The sequence below is a fragment of the Apis mellifera genome, linkage group LG11, assembly GCF_003254395.2.
Source record: "Apis mellifera strain DH4 linkage group LG11, Amel_HAv3.1, whole genome shotgun sequence".
NCBI classification, from domain to species: Eukaryota; Metazoa; Arthropoda; class Insecta; order Hymenoptera; family Apidae; genus Apis; species Apis mellifera.
In genome coordinates, this window is record NC_037648.1 from 8,247,330 (window position 1) to 8,268,762 (window position 21,433).

General features: G+C 20.8%; 2 protein-coding genes across 7 annotated transcripts in view; one reads left to right on the top strand and one right to left on the bottom strand.

The window, feature by feature from the left end:
* Positions 1–3,462, top strand: part of LOC411614 (RYamide receptor) — a 35,629-nt gene extending 32,167 nt beyond the window's left edge. For all 4 annotated transcript variants that reach the window (XM_006564018.3, XM_006564021.3, XM_006564020.3 and 1 more), the window contains 3 exons: positions 1,704–1,772; positions 2,018–2,255; positions 2,903–3,462. In XM_006564018.3, the coding sequence (XP_006564081.2) occupies positions 1,704–1,772; positions 2,018–2,255; positions 2,903–3,102 (507 nt within the window). In that variant the 3' untranslated portion in view covers positions 3,103–3,462. The remainder of the gene's footprint in view (positions 1–1,703; positions 1,773–2,017; positions 2,256–2,902) is intronic.
* Positions 3,463–5,006: 1,544 nt separating this feature from the next.
* On the bottom strand, positions 5,007–21,021 carry LOC727037 (phospholipase A1 member A). 3 transcript variants are annotated; one of them, XM_016915317.2, is made up of 11 exons: positions 20,952–21,021; positions 20,560–20,620; positions 20,330–20,469; positions 20,007–20,249; positions 11,340–11,534; positions 8,120–8,192; positions 7,879–8,018; positions 6,384–6,626; positions 5,962–6,162; positions 5,379–5,526; positions 5,007–5,190 (listed from the first exon to the last, which is right to left on the bottom strand). In XM_016915317.2, the coding sequence occupies exons 1-11, from the start codon at positions 21,004–21,006 to the stop codon at positions 5,112–5,114; spliced, it is 1,578 nt and encodes a 525-aa protein (XP_016770806.2). In that variant the 5' UTR covers positions 21,007–21,021; the 3' UTR covers positions 5,007–5,111. The 3 variants fall into 3 exon arrangements, with proteins under 3 accessions (XP_016770806.2, XP_006564086.2, XP_016770807.2); XM_006564023.3 differs by lacking the exons at positions 20,007–20,249; positions 20,330–20,469; positions 20,560–20,620; positions 20,952–21,021 and adding exons at positions 12,357–12,599; positions 12,871–13,010; positions 13,108–13,153; positions 13,293–13,454; XM_016915318.2 differs by lacking the exons at positions 20,007–20,249; positions 20,330–20,469; positions 20,560–20,620; positions 20,952–21,021 and adding exons at positions 12,357–12,599; positions 12,871–13,026; positions 13,108–13,153; positions 13,293–13,450.
* Positions 21,022–21,433: the final 412 nt, after the last annotated feature.

Here is a 21,433-nt window from a genome sequence, read left to right on the forward strand (position 1 = left end):
AAGTCCTAATTTATTTCACGGCTATCTGAAAATACTTCTATCCGTAACAAGTACGATAACAGAAGCATTCGTTTTTATTGGAGTGTATTCGAACGTAAAAAGAATGAAATGACGTCTGAAAAGCGAGCAGAAGAGCAAGCGTCAGTTAAGACAAAATAGAAAAAGGATGAAAAGAAAAGTACAAATAGTAGGAATAAACTTGAATTGATAGCTATAACATTTGTATGTATTTTTTTTATGTACGATTCGAAAACAATAATTATTTTATAAAAATAAAAATATTCGTATATTTTTTGTTGAAATAATAAAAAAGAATAATAATATGAGGAATTATAAGATGGATCAGCAATTCTCTTTAAAAATGCGTATTGTTGAAATCAAAATTTCAAAGTTTCAATACGATTAAAATATCTCGTATATTAAATTTAAGATTTTAAAAATTAAAAACTAATGAATCTATTATCTATAATCTTCTCTTTAAAAAAAAGTTTATTGCACACTTCATTAATTATTGAGAAAATAATTTATGATAATTTATTAATAATAAAAACAAATTTGTATAAATTTGTACATAACAAAATATATGTATTGCAAAAATTATTGACATAACTTGGTATTAGGTAATTCTTGTAAGTGATTGAGAATTATTGTAATAGATTTTCTTTTTTTAATTGTTTTAAACAATTGTTACATTTCATGATTATTTCATCATATATATCTATGTGAAAAATAAATGAAAATAAAAGAAAGAATAATAAAAGAATATATAAAATATATTATTTATTAAAAATAATATGTAAAAAATGTAAAAAGTAAAAAATATAAAAAAGAATTTTACGATAGAAAATATTACAATAACATATTTTAACTAAAGATAACATATTTTAACTAAAACTGTAACTAAAAAAAGAAATAAAAGAAAAATGTATTAAAAAAGCAGGGATTGTATACTCGGATTTATCTAACGTATAAACATTTGTTATATAAAAATGAAATAATCGAAAATCCTATAAAAATACGAGATAAATATTCAGTTAAATGAAAAGCACATTACTTTGAAAGTGATCTCTGATTTTCACAGAATTATTGAAATTATTATTTCAATTATTATTTCAATAGTACTATTGAAATTATACTGAAAATGAAATTTTTTGGTGTTATATAATTTCTCATCGTAAAAAAAATAAATTTCTAATTTTTAAAATTCATATGAGAAATAAAAATGAATTAATCACAATCCATTATACTTCTCTGATGGGAAAAGATGTTGCTTGCATCACATGTACATCATAGTGAAGCCAACTCTAAATAGACAACTCTGGGATATTACGAGCATAACTGCTCGTATATTCACATTAACTTTCATGTGTAATTTATATTCTCTATAAATTTTAGCCAACATGTTTTTCTTATGATTTGACTTGTATTTTCAAGGAGATTTCAAAATATACCATAAAATTCTGAAGAAAATTATTAGGAATATAAAAAAACTCTTAATTTTTTTTTTTGAATTCTAAGTTGATTCTAAGTTATTTTGATTTCATATAATTAAAATTTTAAATTATAATATAGATTTATATAACATAGATTATAAAATGTAAAAATGTTTTAAATATTACACGTTTTATCATTTATGTAAAATCATTATATAAAATTTTAAATCTTAAAATCATAAAAAAATATCAGTTGTATATTTATTTCAGATGGTAAAAATGATGGTGACAGTTGTAATAGTGTTCACTGTCTGCTGGCTTCCATTTAATATATTGAACGTAAGTAATAATTCTTATTTTTTTATTCTAAAAAAATGTTCCTATTCTAACAAAGAGATTAAAAAAATTAATTTAATATTAATTGTAATAATAATAATAAATTAATTTAATTTAATTTTTAATCACATTAATTTTTCAGAAAATCAAAATAACATAACATTGTTATGTTACATATTGAATAATTATATTTTAAAAAATAATTATATTTTCAAAATATATTTTAAAGATATCGCAAAACCTTTTAGTTAATAATGGATAATAACGAAACTGTTGGAAGTTGGACCTGGTTCCCTTTTGTATGGATGATTCTCCATTGGTTGGCCATGTCTCATTCATGTTACAATCCAGTAATTTACTGTTGGATGAACGCAAGATTTCGAACTGGTTTCATAGCAGCAATCGGTCATTTACCTGGTACACATCGAATTCTTCGCAGAGAGAGACGTGATAATTATAATGCTAGTTTGGATATTCCCTTAACAGGTATTTTAATATTTAATATTATAAAACATTGAATACAATTTAATAAAATGAATTAAAAATATATAATTTTCAAAAAATATACTTATCTTTTAGAAATTTAAATGAATTAAATTTAAATTAAAATTATGATTCTGATATCTATATTTGAGGTAATAAGTATTTTTATTAAAATTCTATGATTTTTTTAAATATTGAAAAAACAAAATAAAGTTTTCAACTATGATATTTTGACAATTGTTTTATTATTAATATTATTAATAATTATTATAATATTATAATTAATAATATAATTATTAATATAATATTATTAATATTATTAATATATTATTAATAATTATTAATATTAGTTCATTAAAATTATTTATAAATTTTCTTCTATTTTTCAAATTTTAACCATTCTATTGTAACAAAATATTGATATACAAAAAGAAATAACAAGCATTGAAAATTACATAATTCTATTTATTCTTTTTTCTAATTATTCTATAATTCTAAGAATTACGATCATACATAAAATCTAATCTAATCTGATCATTTACATAAAATCTAAAATTAGAAATTTTATCTGAAACATTTTCTAATAATTATTTTATTTATCTTATGTATTTTTTATTTTAATACAATATCTGTAATTTGTTCAATTACAGGTTTCAATGATTCAAATCATTCTGTCCTTCGACGTATGAACACATGCACAACATATATTAGTGTTCGTCGCAAAGCAAATGGAAATCACACTGCACCTGCAAGAAGTGCAAGCTTCCGCAATGATTCTTTCCGACCAATGGCACAACAATTACAACGACAATTCACTTATCTGGAATCTCATACAGAGGAGCAATTATAAAGAATTTTTGTAATTAAATTAACGATTAAGTATTAAATGAGGGTAAATATGAGATTAGTGAGTACAATATATAGAAAATTTAAATAATGTAAAAATTTGCAAAAAAGAGATAGCGTATGGAGATCATGAAAGAATATGAATTAAAAAAGAATTGCAAAATATTACAACGATATTGTGTAAAATTAACGTTGATTTAAAAAATACCAGTACATATAATCCGAAAAAAAGAAAATTTTTAAATTTTTAATCAATATAATGATAAGTTTTGCTGTGTTTTATAATTAATACCAAACATTTTGTACAAAATATTTGTGTAACAATGAACAATGTGATTAGACAAGTGATCTATGTAGATATATTTTTATATTTTCTACCTATTCTTTATTTATTTTAATTTATTTACATTACATTAAGAAAGAAAAAATAAAAATAAGTTTTCTTACATTTTTTTATATTTAAATTTTAGCTAAAATTAAAATATAGAAAAACATGGTTCTAAATAAAGGCAAACTTTTCATTAAAATTATTTAAGATGCTATTTATAATAATAATAATCTTAATCAAAATAAAATTCTTAATATTTTTTTAATATTCATTTTTTTAATACAAGAGATAAATCGTATCTAATTTTATTAAAATTTTAATGAAATATTAAATTATATTTTTATCTATTCTTTTATATAAATAGTATTATAGCAAAATTAACAAAGATTTAATAATTGAAATTTAGAAGTGTATCATATTGTAAACAAAAATTGTTAAACAATAAGAGATTTATAATATATATCTTACAAATATTAATCATCATCTTTATGTTTCCTTTTGTATAAATAAATGATGTAGAAACTATCTATACAATATATTTGGAATGCTTTATATTTATTTGAATAGAAATAGAAATTTTTAAAATAATTTTAAAATAATGTTAATTTTTTTCAATGTATTAATCAATTAATACTGTAATTAATGTAATGTTGATTACATTAATAATATTTCTTACGAATTATAGATCAATTAATATTAATTATGATTGATCAAGAAAAGTAGAAACCAAGATACTAAGAAAACCAAATCAAATTTTTCAATTCGTACATAAAAATAATACATTTTTAATCATTTTTTTCATTTATATATTTTGATATTATCATGATGTATTTCAGATATATATAATATATATAAAAATATATATACATAAATTTTTATCAGGATTATCTATACAAAATTAATACAAAATTGATAAAAAGGAAACACATGTGTATTTAATTTGTGATTATTTATTTATGATATGATCTTGAAAGTAAAACATATAATAATTATAATTAATCTGCAAATATTTATGTATATTTTTAAAAACATAATTTAAAAAATGAAATTCAAAATTTATTAAATATTTTTCTTTGAATATTTTATGTATATTTCTTGCATATTATGTATATCCTAAATTTTTCTAATTTATTCATAATAACGTGAATATTTATATTTATTAATTCATTTGAAAATTTAATTATATTTTATAATTTTAAAGTTTGATTTTCATTCTTGAATTATCACAATCCTGATATAATTACAACTTAAAAGTATATAAATCAAAAAATCTTTTCAATATTGTAATCTCAAGTACATTATTATGATGGTTTAAAGAAATAAAATAATTCCAAAAAAAAATTAGTAAAAAAATTTAAATTGATTCAATTTGAATAAACTTTAAAAAGAGAATTATATACTGAATATATATATACTGAATTATTAAATACTTTCTTGAATGAAAAATTGAATAGTTTATGGAAGAAGAAGTTTCACTTTTATGATTTCATCATCCATTTTATACACAGAATTCTTTTACAATCAACTATAAGATTAATCATACATATATTGCAAATAGTGACAGCAAAATTAATATTTCATGATAAAATTAATAATTTATTTTGCAATTTAAATATTTAATACACGTATAACATTTATGTAAATATAAAATGACATTATAAATATAATTAGTTTAAATAGATATCCTAGAAAGCATTGATAGCTCCATCTATACCTCGGCCATAAGGGCTATTTTCATTCGTTAAGAGGTTGTAGCTACCCGTTCTAGAATCATAAAAATAATTTATTATAGATAAAAAAAATGTTAATATAAATACAATAAAAACTTTAAAAAGTTCCCTTTCTTTTTTAAAGAGAAATATAAGAATTATAGTAAAAAATCATAAATAATATACAAGAAACAATATGGATCATTAAAAATTGTCAAAAATTAATGAAAATAAAATACTAACGCATTGTTCGGTGTAGTGTATCCCATAGGAATAAATGGAACACCGTCACAACCCCAAACTTGGAAATTTGCACATTTGCCAATAAAAGCTGTATTATTTCTAACCGATTCCGCATAAAACTCGAAAGATCTACGATGACTACAAAGATCTGTAATATGTGTAAATCAAAAACAATGAGAAAGTTTTTGGAATCGATTTCTGTTTTCTTCAATTCTTTTCTATCACTTATAATAGAATAGAAATTTGATAATAAAGAAAATTTCATAATAGTTCATTGAAATGAGTCATAAAAAAGAGAATATCTACATACTTTTCTTGTTATCTTATCATTATATCAAAAAATTTCTCAGAACAAGCTTGTAATATTTATTAATATAATTAATATAAAACTGAAAAGATCACTTTAAAATCAATTTTTCAATATTTTTTTAAAATAACATTATGTTAATATTCGAGATGAATTAATCATCCGATTATACTATTATACTTAAAATTGAACTGAGAAAATGTTTATCAAAAATTTCAAGGAACGAATCAAAAAATAAAAAAAAATTAAGATTTAATTTATGCATTTTGTACAAACCTTTTGGCGACAGTATTAGACCGAATAACGGACAACCTGGTTGTGGTCTATGACCATAATTAGGATAAAAATCCACGTGACCAACTTTCAAAGCCGTTCCATAGCCAGTCTTATCAGTATGTATAACATCTACGAAGACAGCATCGGAGGTACTCAATCGATCATTAAGAAGATTGAAAAGAGGACCAGCAGGATCTAAGCCTGTAAAAAAAATGTTGAATGCATCCAAATATTCTTTAAAATCTGGTAACTAGAATCTAAGATACAAGAAAGTTTTTTATTAAATAAAAAATTGTACAACACAGAAAAGATTATTTTTTCTATCATTAAGTAGTTATTAAACCATTTGATTGAATTTTTTTTTAAATTTTTTAAGATATTGCGTTTTCTCTAATGAAAAAATAAAATATTCACAACGATACCTGTTATCCTAGGAATTCTGAAGATCGTTTGACGACCAATTCTGCCTGCAATTTGTGCACCAAGTGAATATCCAATTACATGTATCTTTTCTGGATCCACACCACCCTTCACTAAATTGTTTAGAGCATCGGCCACAAGTGTGCTGAGTTTTTTTATTGTTATCACAGAAATTGGATAAAATTGAGCAGCAATATCTCGGTAATCGAGTGCCAAAATATTATCCTGTGTATTCTTTAAATATGCTGGGAAAAATTAAAAATTATTTTTTATATGACATTTCAATGCAATACAATATATTGTAAAGTGAAAATGAAAAGTGAATATTTCATAATTCGATAATAAAAAGTAATTTTGTCAAATCACTTTTGATTAATTTTAGAAATAGTTAAAATATATTTATTATTATTATTTAAAATTTTTTTTAATTTATATTTAGAATATATAAATAATTTATATTTAAGAAATTTCTGATAAAATATTTTTTAAGTTATTATTATTACTAAATAATTTAATTTTTTTTTAATTGTTTATATATAGAAGACTGATAAAAAATTGTTGTTATTTTTTAACTTTAATAAATTTATAAATATGCTAAGAATATAAATATTTATAATTCATAATACATTTATAATTCATAAGTTAGCAAGTGCGTGTATTATTTATGTAAATCTGTAAATTACTATGTGAATTCTACAAAGATATTCTTAGAAAGTGGATTTTTAAAAGTCAAAATAAAAAAATAAAAATTAATTGACGTTTATTTATATTTTAGATGAATTGATAGAGATAGAACTTCATTTCTGAATATATTAATACTTACTTCATTTATGAAGTGAATATATTAATACTATATATATATTATCTTGCCTATTATAGTGTAAATTATTATAATTATAGTATTATGATATAAATATTTTTATTAATTTTTATAAATTACAATATTCTATAAATTGTAAAACTATATAATGTAATAATAATAAATCATCATTTAACATAGCATAAAATAACTAAAAGATCATGTATTTTAACATATTTTTTACCATTATTTTTTTTATATAAAATATATTCGAAAGATTGACAATTATTTAAGATATTTAAATTTTTCCAAGAATAAAAAAACTTTTATAATTTTGTAGATAATCATCTATTGTCAAAGAAATTATTAATATACTTTATAAATTGACAAAATTATTAATAATAATTAATTATTAATAATTCTATAATATTATCATTTAATAATTCAATGATCATAATAAAAAAGATATGAAAATGTTATTAACTTGATTTGCAAACATTACATATATTATTACTAACTTAAAGTAAAAATAATCTTATGGAAATAATTCTACGATTAAATAAATGCAAAAAAATTGTATTAATTGAATGTAAATATATTTAATTTAATTTTTATTAACATACAAGAGAAAATAAGATAAAATAGAAATAAAAATATTGTTAAATTATTGACGGGTTTTATTTCTGTGTATAACTTACCATTCGTTATCATTTTTACATTATCAGAATTGATATCATGACTGTTGCCAGTTATATAGAATGCTAAACTATTATTCTTTTGTATATGAGATAATAATTGATCAGCATTCCTTACATTTCTATCAATATGAGATCCATCTCTAAAGAAGATCATTTCATGATGAATTTTAAGTGAATAAATTATCATAGAATTAATTTTTTTTTATAGAATTCATTAAGTTTGTTACTTGTAAATAATTACCTTTTATACAAACGTAAGAAAACATTTTTAGTTATGTCTAAATTTTTATCAATTTTCAAATCATTCGCAGCATCTGTGAACAAAATTGTTAATGATAATTTGTATTATATTATATTTAAACTTTATCTTAAAATTGCTATAAAGAAACTTTTAAAGTAAAAAATCGTGTTTATATAATTCTAAGAAATAATAAATTCTAGATAAATTAAATTAAAATAAATTAAAACGATTTTCTTAATTAAAACTGATGTTCTTAGAATTGGAACAATTAAAGTAATTAAAGTAATTAATTAAAGTTCATATAAGTAAAGTAATTAATTAAAATTAATATATAAATCTAATATGTAATTTACATGTGTAAATAATTATATTTTATGTAATCATTATTTATATGAATATTATTCAGATGAGTATGATTTATTGCAGAATATTATTTCATTTAAAAATCTATTTTTGACTGAATATTTTTGAAAAATTTTGTAATAAAACTTTTTTTATATGAAATACATTTGTATTTCAGAGTTTCAAATTATTTTGAATTCTAAATTTAGAACTTTCTTATAATTGTAATTTATTAATAATTTATTAATAATAATTAAAATATAATTTTTTTATTTTTTAATTGTTAATTTAAATATATAAAAGTTTAAATATATAAAAATTTATCAAGAACTTACCTGTCAATATTATAGTAAGAAATGCTAAAAAAAGGTAAATATGAATGTTATTCATGTTCGCAAGCAATTTCAAGATTTCTGATTACTCATGCAAACTATAAAATTAATTTATTTGAATCTTGAAAATTATGTTTATTTTATTTTTTTAATTTTATAATCTAAAATTTCGAGTAAATATATTATTTCAAATGAAAAAATTCCTGAAATAGATTAATTCTTTCATGAGACAAATTAATCTAATAAATTAATTTAATACTTTCATGGAAAAAATTAATATAACATAATACTTACGTATTTTTAAAATCAATTATATTAATTTTTTTAATTGATAATTGATTAAAAGTAGAAATAATTAAAAAATGGTTGAAATGATCGTTTTCAATCAATTGCTTGTTTATCAAAAACTGATCGATTTTCTTCTTTACAAGACTTAAATATCATATTCTTAATCATTTTTCTTAATCATTCTGTTATATAATTCATTTTTATCTGCGATTTTATTAATTTTATCTTAATTATCAGTACGAACTTAAAAACGTATCTCATCGATATTGCACATAATTATAATATTTCTCATCAATTATAGTTCAAAATTGAAATAATGAAGTTGATGATGTTTCACATCATCCATTCGAATCGTTTAGATATTATGATTTTTCAATACAAAATTTACAAAAAAAATATTTAATTTAACAGTGTTAAATTATAGTTAATGGATTTACAATATTAAAAAATAGATGCTTAATATTCTATGTTTATGAGAAAAACAAAAGTTCTTAAAAATTCTTAAGAATTTTTATTTTACCAATATATAAATCAATAATGTGATGTCTATTTCAATTTTATATTTATATATTTTAAAAAGGAAAAATTTCTAGGAAAAATATTAAATTCAAAAATTTGAAGAGAAAATAATATTTATCCTATTTATTTTTTATTCATTTTCAAAATTTGTTTGAATAATAATATATTTAAAAATCAAGTTCCATTTCTTAATGAAATTACAGATATTTATCTTATGGAAAAAAAAAAATAAAAAATAATTCTTGTTTTAGCATTTTTTCTGGAAATTTCGTATTATAGTATTTAAATGTAAATTTTTCCAATGAATATTTTGTATAATGAATGATATGATAAATGAGAATATTGATGAATCAGACTCGTTTGATCTTTCGAAAGTTGAAGAGACTGATTAAAATTATCAGTGATTCACAAAAATGTGGATATTATATACAATATATATTCAATATAGATACAATTCCAAACTTATCAAAATGAAAAAAAATATTTACGATATCGTTACAAGTGAAAAATATATTTTTTTGATAAAATAAAAATATAGATGTGAATTCTAAGTATTTATGCGAAGATTTTGAATAGATTATACGTATAAGATGATTAAAAAAGAGAGAGAATAATTTAAAAGAAAAAAAAAATAGAAAATCATACATTTATAGTGTATTATAAATAGTAATGACAAATTTAAATATAAAATAAAATTAATCATTTTATTTTTTTAATTTATTTTATCTAAATTTAAATATTTAATACATACACATGATAAAATTTATGCAAAAAATATGTAATAAATATAATCAGTTTTGATAAATAAAATATCTTATTCATCATTTACTCCATCGTAGCCTCGACCATAAGGACTATATGCATTTGTTACGAGGTCATAATTACCCTTTCTAAAAGTATGATAATGATCAGAATATAATACAATTAAAAGAGAGGAAAATATATAAATTTTTCTTTTTACAATTCCATTTTAAATATATATAAGAATCTTTGTATCGAAGAATTATAAAACATATAAGAAACAAAATGGATCGTTAAACACTATCAAAAATTAATAAAGATGTTATACTAACGCGTTTTTAGGCGTAGCGTATCCCATTGAAATAAATAAATCATTGCAATCATTTCTGCACTTGCCGATAAAAGCGTTATTATCTATAACCGATTCCGCATAAAACTCGATAGCTCTACTATGGCTACAAGTATCTGTAATATATGTAAATGAAAAATAATGAATGTTTGAATGTACAATGAGAAAAAAAATGGAAAGAAAAATATGTTTATTCAATTTTGTCTTTAATTCTCTAATTCTCTAAATCATTTCTACTTGTCTAACTGGTTTATTCCATATCTCGAACATCTCGATTCATTTGTCTAACCACAGACAACTTATTCAATTTGTCCAATTAGTAGACTCTCGTTCTACTTGTCTGATCATTTTAATCCATGATCAATTTATTCCGCTTGTCGTGAGAAAATGTCTTGTTTGTATAAAATATACACAAGATATTTGAATATCTTTTCTTATCATTGTAAGAAAAAAAAATTATTTTATTACTTTTTCCATATTCCATTTTCTCTTCAATATATATATATCGTTATTACACATTTCATTACACAAAAGCTTACGTCAAAATGAATTTAACCAATTTATACTATAATCTCGAAATTATATGGTTTATAGAAAATTCAAAGTATTTGCCTGAGAAATAAAAAAATATTAAATATTTTTTACGTACTGAAAAATAACGTAGAGATAAGCGGGCAGCCTGGTTGCGGTCTACGGCCATTGTTTGGATAGAAATCGACATGACCAACTTGTTTAGACAATCCAAGAATATACGAATCAGTGTGTATTACATCTACGAAGTTAGCATCGAAAGAGTTCAATCGAGAGCTGAAAGCGTGGAATAAAGGACCAGCAGGATCTAAAGCTGTAAAAGAAACTTTGTTCGTATTTAAAGCTTTGAATTTTGCACCGTATAGAAAAGAAAAATTTGCAAAAAAAAAAAATGCTCAACACAGGAAAGATATAATTATACACTGTATAATAATACCGATCACCTTGATCTTAATCAGTCTAAGTAGTTTTTATTGCTTAATTATCGGACTCTTATCGAGAAATTTACAAAACAAAAAAATTGCAGCAGTGTATATATATATATATAGATAGATATATACATTGCATACGATAGCATATACGTTCCTCTTATCTTATTATTTACATAAACACATTACGGTGTTCAAAATGTATTACGAAGGATTAAAAAGTTATTTCCCCATAAATTCTTTGAATATAAAATATAAAATAATCTTTGGACGATCGACGAAATTACAATAAATAAAATTTTACTCAATTATTTTAATTTAACGATAAGCATTCTATACTAACGTAAATGTGACATAATTGACATAATAATTAACATTAAATTTATACATTTATACGTTTTAAATTGTTACAATAATATGTTAACATACACATTATCATTTACATATAATCAAAGTTCTATATGTACAAAAGTAGCAATTTTTCTTTTAAATATCTCGAAAATTATAAGAGATTCTAAGTTACTTATATCAAGATCAAGATCACTATCTATCTAATCCTATAATGAATAATTGAATCATTAATTATTAAATTAAAAATTATATTTCATTAAATAATTTCTTAGAGGATGTCGAGTTAATAAATAGCCTCTTATTCTACATTTTAACGTTATTTATAATAGTTTGAAGAAAAGTATTAAATAAATAACCTGTTATTCTTGGAATTTTGAATTTCGTTTTACGACCAATTTTCCCTGCAACATGTGCACCTAACGAATGTCCAATTAAATGTATCTTTTTTTCGTTCACATCACCGTCTATCAACGTGTTCAGAGCATTGGCAACAATCGTGCCGAGTTTATTGATTGCCAGCACAGAAATCGGGTAAAGATGTTGTGTAATATCCCGATAATCGAGTGCTAAAATATTATCTTGCGTGTTATTTAAATACGCTGCAAAAATTAAAAAAAAAAACTAAATATTTTGAAACAATATTGCATAATAATACAATATAACGAGAATAATCGTTGATTGTTTCAATAAACACGTACAAAAATGATGTATCGATTAAATGTAATTATATTTAATTTAATTTTTATTATAAATTTTTATTATAAATTTTTATTATAATATAGAAAGAAGATTATTATGTAAATAAATAAAGAAAAGAAAAAAAATGTGAGATAGAAATATTATTAAACTATCGATCGAATTTCGATTTACCATTTATTATTAGTTTCACGTTATTAGAATCGATGTTAGTCGTGTAACCAGTTATATAGATTACTAAATTATTATCCTTTTGTATGTAAGGTAACAATTCATCGGTATTATTTATATTTTTATCAATATAAGAACCATTCCTGAAAAGAACAATTACTGAAAGGTGAATTTTAAATGTAAATTGATTCTTTTATTTCGTTCAATTTATTAATTTCGCGTTGTTTGTAAATAATTTACCTGTTATACAAACGCAAGAAAACATTTTTAGTTGTGAATGTAGCACCTGTGAACAAAATTAATTCCAAAATTATTTAAAACTTATATTATTGTTATCTTAATACTTCTAAAAAAAAAAAAAGAAAGAAAAGAAATAAAATTAAAAATCATGTTTACGTGAAAAATGAAATTTATTAAAAACTTACTTGTCGATAGAAAGATAAGAAACAGTAGAAAAAGAGAGAAATGAATGTTGCTCATGTTCAAGGCGAATCAAAACTTCTTTATTGCAATACAATGCAATAGATTAATTTATTTAAATTCTTAAAGTTGCACTATATTTTTTTTATCTTGAATTATTAAATATTTTTAAAATTTTTTTCACCAAGTTTTGTATTAAATATATAAATTATATAAATATTAAGGTTAAATGGATAATTATAGTTATACAATTAAATTGTTTCCACTTGTTTCTCATAAAATGATCAATTTCCTCATTTACGAGACTTAAATATCATTCTTCATCATTCTCTCATTATATAATTCAATCTTACTTCTGATTACTGTTAAACTATCTCAATTATTGTTATTTTTTTTTTATTTGAAAACATACACATGTATATATGATATTTATTGTACTTTATGTTTTATTATAGCATGTTTTATCGATTATAATGCATCGTTCGTATTATATTATAAACTAAAAATAATAGTTTATAATATATTTCTCAGAAAATATGTGTATATATGTTATTTTATTAGTTAGAATTACGTTAAAATTCTGATAATAGAATGAGGAAAATACGATTTAGAAAAATATAATTGAAAAACTTCAGCAAGATCGAATAACTTTTGCAAGTTTTTATCATTATAATAATAATCATTGCCAAAGAAGCGTTAAAAATATTGATAGTTAAAATATTTTCTTAAACTCAACCAATTAAATCTCTCGAGTTAAAAAATATTTTTATCATCTCATTAATTGAATGAGAAGTTGCGTATATACGGAAGATTCGCGAAGAAATTTTGCATATTGCTTTCGTCATTCATTTTATACTCAGAATTTTTTATAAAATTAAATTCACTTCACTTGCATGTATAAATAAATATATAAAATTAATACATTATAATGTATGAATTATAATGAATTTCCAATACATATACATTAATATATAATACTTTTATGTATCTATATAATATATATTTATAACAAATATAATCAATTTATACGTAAATAGATACAATGTGTTACACATCATTGATTATGATATGAGTCCCATCGTAGCCTCGACCATAAGGAGAATATGCATTTGTGAAAACATCATAATTACCTTTCCTAAAAAAATATATAATAATAATCTAAAGATATCAGGAAATAATACAATTTAAGAAAAGAGAAAATATATAAATTTTCTTTTTTTTTCATGCTGTTCTTTTCGATTTAAATAAAAATTATACTAACACATTGGTAGGTGTAGCGTATCCCATTGGAATAAATACATTATTACAATGATTTCTGCATTTGCCTATGAAGGCGTTATTGTCTCTAATCGATTCTGCATATAACTCGACAGATCTATTGTGACTACAAATATCTGTAATATATAATGATGAAATAAGCAAAGTATATCATGAAGAAATTAAGAGCTATGTATTTTATTACAAACCTATCAAAAACAATATCAGATTGGTTGACGTACAGCCTGGCTGCGGTCTTACACCATAATTAACGTAAAAATCTACATGACCAATTTCTTTAGCCAGTCCCAAAATACCCATATCGGTGTGTATAACGTCTACAAATTTAGCATCAGAATTCGTCAAATGAGCATTAAAAATATAGAACAAAGGACCAGCAGGATCTAAAGCTAAAAGAGTTCATTTGCATTTATCGAAAACTGATAAAAAAAAAATGCGAATAGAGAAATAAAATTTACGAATCATTGAATGTATATGAAAAAATAATTTAATACAAAAAAGATTATTTTTCATTAAATAGTTTTTTTAAAAACTGAATGACACCTGTTATCCTCGGAATTTTGAATTTCGTTTTACGACTAATTTTTGCTGCAAGGTGTGCGCCTAATGAGTGTCCAATTATATGTATCTTTTCTGGATTCACACCTTTGTCTACTATACTATTCAAAGCATCGGCCATAAGTTCTCCAAGTATATTGATTGCTATCGTAGAAATTATATAAGCCTGATATGTAATATCTCGATAATCGAGTGCTAGGATATTATCTTGCGTATTATTTAAATATGCTGCAAGAATTTGGAGAGGACAATATTAGATAGATATTTTCAAATAATGCATCGTATATAACACAATATGTTATATGATAATTAAACATTAACTGATAAATAATGAAAAGTAATTTTATTAAAAGACTGTCACTAATATTGATTGAATCAAATTTAATATTTAATATATAATACATCATTGATATATTTTGAAATTCTTTTAATTAATACTTAATATTTAAAATTTTTCTTGTCTTTACAAGATAAATAAATTTCAAGTTTCATTAGCGTTAAATAATTCGATAAAGTTTCAAGGAATTTGCACTTTTTTTAATCGTATTACATAGAAAACCGATAAAATTTTATTTTATTTCATTTTGATCTTAATAAATTTATCGTTAAATAAGTTAAGAATTTTTAAGCAATAATGCATAATCTGTTATTGAAGATATTACTAATATATTTTAAATTATTAATATATTTTATATTAAATAGCAAAATAGTAATTTAATTGTAATCTTATAATTACAAAATAAAAAAAATATATAAATTTTGATTATTAATATTGATATTGATTTATAATATATTTATTTTAATATAATTGTAAGATAAGATAAGAACAAACGATAAGACAAAAATATATATAAATTATATTTAATTAGCATTTAATTTACATTGCATGTATAAGTAATGAGAAAAAAAATAAGTAAGTCTAAATAAAATGAAAATTGTTGAATTGTTGATTTGTATTTATAATAACTTACCATTAGTTATTAGTTTCACGTCATCAGAATTAATATCACACCAGTAACCAGTTATATAAAACACTATACTATTGTTCTTTTGTACGTGAGATAACAATTGATTAACATTTTTTAAATTTTTATCAATATAAAAGCCATTTCTAAAAATAAAATAATCACTTGATAAAATTTAAATATATAATTAATTATATTATAATTAATCTTTTTTTTTTCATTCAATTCATTTTGTACTAATTATAAACAATAATACCTGTTATATAAACGCAAAAAAACATTTTTAATTAATATTCGTAAATTATTCGCTGCATCTGTGAACAATTTCAAAATTAATAATTCATATTATAATTAACAATTCATATTATATTATATACAAAACTAAGAAAAAAATTTTTTAAAAATCAAAATCGTGTTTACATATTTTTGATAAATAATTTTAAATAAGATGAAATAATTCTTAAATAAATAAACTTTAACTAATTTGAAAATATTTAAAATATTTTATTTGAAAATTTTATACGTATATGGAATTGTATTCTAAACTTAAAAAATTTTGAATTCAAGTTTTTTTGAATTTCTCAATTTCAAAAACTTTTCTATGATTTCCAGTAATTATTGAATTTATTAATAACAATTATGAAATGATAATTAATTCCTTTTTTAAGTTTTTAACTTTTTTTTAAATATTAATAAAATTTACCAAGAACTTACCTGACGATAGAAAAACAAAGAATACTATCCAAAGATAAAAATGAATCTTGATTATGTTCATATTTAATTTCTCTGGAAATCAAATCACTTTATTTAAATCATTAAAATTTATTACATTTTCTTAACTTTATTTTACTAACATATCAAATAAGTATAGTATTTAAAAATATTATATTTTTAGTGTACCTCAACAATTTAATCCAACAATATTTATATATTTTTAAAATTAAAATAATTTTTCTAATATCAAATTATTTATATTTATTAATTATATTCAATTAATATTAAAAGTAATTAGCAATTATGGTTCTTATTTATCAGAAAGTGATATTTAAATTATTTGAATAATAAAAGTTTAAAAATAATATTTAATATAGTGTTTATATTAATATTTTAATGTTAAAATGCAAATATACTCATATACAATTATAAAATACATATATTTAATTTTTTATTCTTATAAAAAAAAAAAACTGATTCTAATTATTCTTCTAATTATTTTGCATCAGCTATATATGTAAGATTTTTTATTTGAACGTCATATCTCAAAAGTAAAGCATTTTTATTAAAAAATGTTAAATTCAGAAGTTTCATAGTTTCAGAAATGAAATATATCTTATTTATTTTTTATTTATTGAAAAATTTCAAGATTATTTGAAAGTCAAGTTTCAATTTTTTAATGGAAATTAATATTTTCACAGTTTCTTATGAAAAAAAAAAAAGAAGAATTCTTGTATTAACATTTATTTTGAAAATCTGATATTTTCGAAATATTTAGATATTTTTTTTTCAAATGACTCTCTATCATATAACATGATATAATATGATAATGGATGGGATTGACAAATCAAATGATTTGAACTCTTAAAAATTAAAAAGAATGATTAAAATTATTAGTAATTCACGAAAATGGGGACATAAAATTTTACTGTCAGAGTATATTATAAGATGATATTAAGGTGATATAAGAATATTTATAATTTTTTATATTTTACGATTAGGAAATAAATTTTTATAATAAAATATAAATGTATAGATAACAAATATAGATGTATAAATAACAATCCTAAGAATACGTAAGAATGCTTGTAAAAACTTTGAATAGACTGCATTATATAACTTAAGCTTTATTATAATTTTTGTAGTGAATGCATAAAATATTTTAACATTCAAATTATTTTCAATGTAATACGCGGAAATGGAAAATATGACGATACTCTTGCGAATTTAAATATAATGCCGTGTCCAATAGAAATATTATTATTAAATCGATATTTTTTCCTTTCCATCATCTTACATTTATAACAATTGTACAATTATAAAACATTATCAGCTTTTAATAATCGTGATATTATTATAATTCAAATATAATTATAATTGAAATAATTGAAATAAATTGTAATTTTATTGTGATATAAATTGTGATATATATATTATATATTATTAAAATAATAATTATGATATCATTATATGTTATTAAAATGATATATTTACCTTTAAAATAAAAAACAGGAAAATCCTTCAATAAGAAAAACCAGTTTAATAACGGAACTTATTTCTATTTGATTTGCATATAATTAAATAACAGGTTTATTACACGTAATTCTAATTTCTTTCTAGAGAAAATATAGAATATAGAAAATATGAAGATATAGAATGTATAAGAATTCTCTTGTAACTAAACTACTTTGCAGATTTCTACGTATGATAATGATATCTTTATGATGATGAGACTATAAAAAATGATGTATATAATTCTATGTATAAAAACTGAAATGTACAAAAAATAAAAGAAAAAGTAATCAAGAAATGAAACAAAAAAAGGAATAAATATTTCAAAAAATCATGTAAAAATATATGATGAATTTCAAGATAAAAATTATTATTAGAATAGATAATAGAAACTTAATTAAAAAATCGTATTAAACAATTTTTTCAATTTTTTTCTAGCTGTAATATGCACATTATGCACATTATGAAAGGGAAGAAATTTTGTACACGTGATTTCATTCGTTATTCTATATTTACATAGAATTATTATAATAATAATTAATATACAGAATTATATATACAGAAGAAAATTGATATACAAACAACTTGAGTGATAACAAATATTAAATTAACTATTTATATATTTTATAATAAAACTTATTGTTAATCATTTATCTTAATATAAGTATTTAAAAATGAAATAAAATTTTTATCTGCGAATAATATAATCAATTTAAATAAAGATAAATATCCTATGTTCTATGAAGTATCGATCATTCCTTTCAAGCCTCGACCATATGGACTATGTTCATTTGTTAAGAGGTTATAGCTACCTCTCCTGAAAGTATAATGATAATCTAAATTTTCCTTTTTCATATCGTCCTTCTCCTCCTCCACCAAATTCAAAGAGAAGAAAAAAATTCTTATATATAAAATCTTAAAGCATAGAAGAAATAGTATGGATCGTTAAAAATTGTTAAGAATTAATGAAAATTATACTAACGCGTTGCTAGGTGTAGAATATCCCATTGGAACAAATAAAGTATCATTACAATTTGTTTTACACTTAGCGACGAAGGCATTATTGTTTTTAACTGATTCCGCATAATACTCGAAAGATCTACTATGACTACATAAATCTGTAACATATGAAATAATCGAATTATATTATGAATTGTTGAAATTAAAAATTGTTTATCAAAAAAATTCCACGAGGCAAATCGAATTTCAGAAAAATAAAGAAATTAAGAACCATATGCCTCATACAAACCTTGTGTCGACAATAGTGGGCCAATTATTTTACAACCTGGTTGCGGTCTATAACCATAATTAGGAAAGAAATCTACATGACCAACTTTTACAGCCAATCCATAGAAATTCATATCAGTGTGTATAACATCCACAAATTTAGCATCGGAGGAAGTTATATGAGAATCGAAAATATAATATAAAGGACCAGCAGGATCTAAAGCTATAAAAAAAATTTTAACATTTCAATGTATTTAGAATGTTTAATAATTATAATAAATAAAAAGTTATAAATCATTTTCTATCATCAGAATCAAATTTCATTCTTTAAAAATTTTTCAATTTTTCATTCTTTAAAAAATTTCCAAGTCAAATTAATAAAACTTTTTGCTCTGTTCATGTAATTGTTATTTAATAGTTACTTTATTTTTAGCAAGAAAAAGTAAAATATATAACATAAATAACCTGTTATCCTGGGAATTTTGAAGTTTGTTTTACGACCAATTCTCGCTGCAAGTTGTGCACCTAATGAATGTCCAATTAAATGTATCTTTTCTGGATTCACGCCATTAATCACTAAACTGTTTAAAGCATTGGCTAAAAGTGTGCTCAGTTGATTTATTACTATCACGGAAAGTAAATAAATTTGACTTGTAATATCCCGATAATCAAGTGCTAAAACATTATCCTGCGTATTATATAAATATGCTGCAATAATTCAAAGAAAAATTGAGAATTAATTGTTTATAAAGTGATATAAAATATGTTGATCAATTTTCCATTCATACCATTCGTTATAAGTTTCACATTGTCAGAATTGATATTATATGTATAACCAGTTAAATAGAACATTAAATTATTATTCTTTTGTATGTAAGGTAACAATTGATGAGCATTCTTTATATTTTTATCAATATAAGAGCCATTCCTAAAGAAGACAATTATTTGATGATGAAATTGAAATAACTATAAAATGTTTTATTTCATTAATTTAATTGTAATCTGTTACATGAATTACCTATTATACAAACGCAAAAAAACATTTTTAGTGAAATATAAATCAGTCATATTTTTAGTATCTGTGAACAAAATTAATTTTCTAAATTATTAATTATTTATTATATTACTGGTAAAAAGAAAAACTTTTAAAATAAAAAATTTTATATCTATATACTTTTAATAAATAAATTGAATGATTCTTAAATAAAGAATGAATTTCAATCATTATAGAAAATTATATAATAAAATGTTATATATATGGAATATATTCTACAAATATTTCTAAGTTTCATTCAATATTTCTAAGTAATATTTTCAAAATTTTTTTATTACTAGTAATTGTTTATTGATATAATAATTTGTTCGCTTTTTTATTATTTTCAAATATAAAGAAATATATTAAGAATTTACCTGCTGAAAAAAAAGTAAAAAAGAGTAGGAAAAGACAGAAATAAGCATTAATCATATTCAGATAGATGAATTAAATTTTGTGATCACTATAAATTGTAAATTAATTTATTTAATTTAATTTATTAAATAGTAAATCAATTTATTTAAATTTTTAATTGAATTCACTATATTTTTTTATCTTTATTCTTTTCTTGTCTATATTATATTATTTCAATGTGTGTCGTAAATATTTGAAAACAAAATAAAAAACTCTTAATTTATAATAGAATATTCAGTATTTTTGAAGAATTGATTTCAAGACTTTCCAAAACTGTGATGAATAACAATCAATATTATTCTATTTATTTATATATATATATATATATATTTATGTTATATTCATATATATGTTGCACTTTAATGTTTTACTTAGCACTTTCAATCACTCTAATCATTAGTTTTACAACAAGATTTACAATTGTATTATAATCATATTCACATAA

Excerpts from the sequence above, each read along its gene's own strand:
- LOC727037 (XM_016915317.2), bottom strand. The coding sequence starts at position 21,006 with ATGATTAATGCTTATTTCTGTCTTTTCCTACTCTTTTTTACTTTTTTT. Across the intron at positions 5,527-5,961 it reads TCTAATACTGTCGCCAAAAG|ATCTTTGTAGTCATCGTAGA; the intron begins GTTTGTACAAAA and ends CACATATTACAG. Across the intron at positions 5,191-5,378 it reads TACACTACACCGAACAATGC|AACGGGTAGCTACAACCTCT; the intron begins GTTAGTATTTTA and ends TTATGATTCTAG.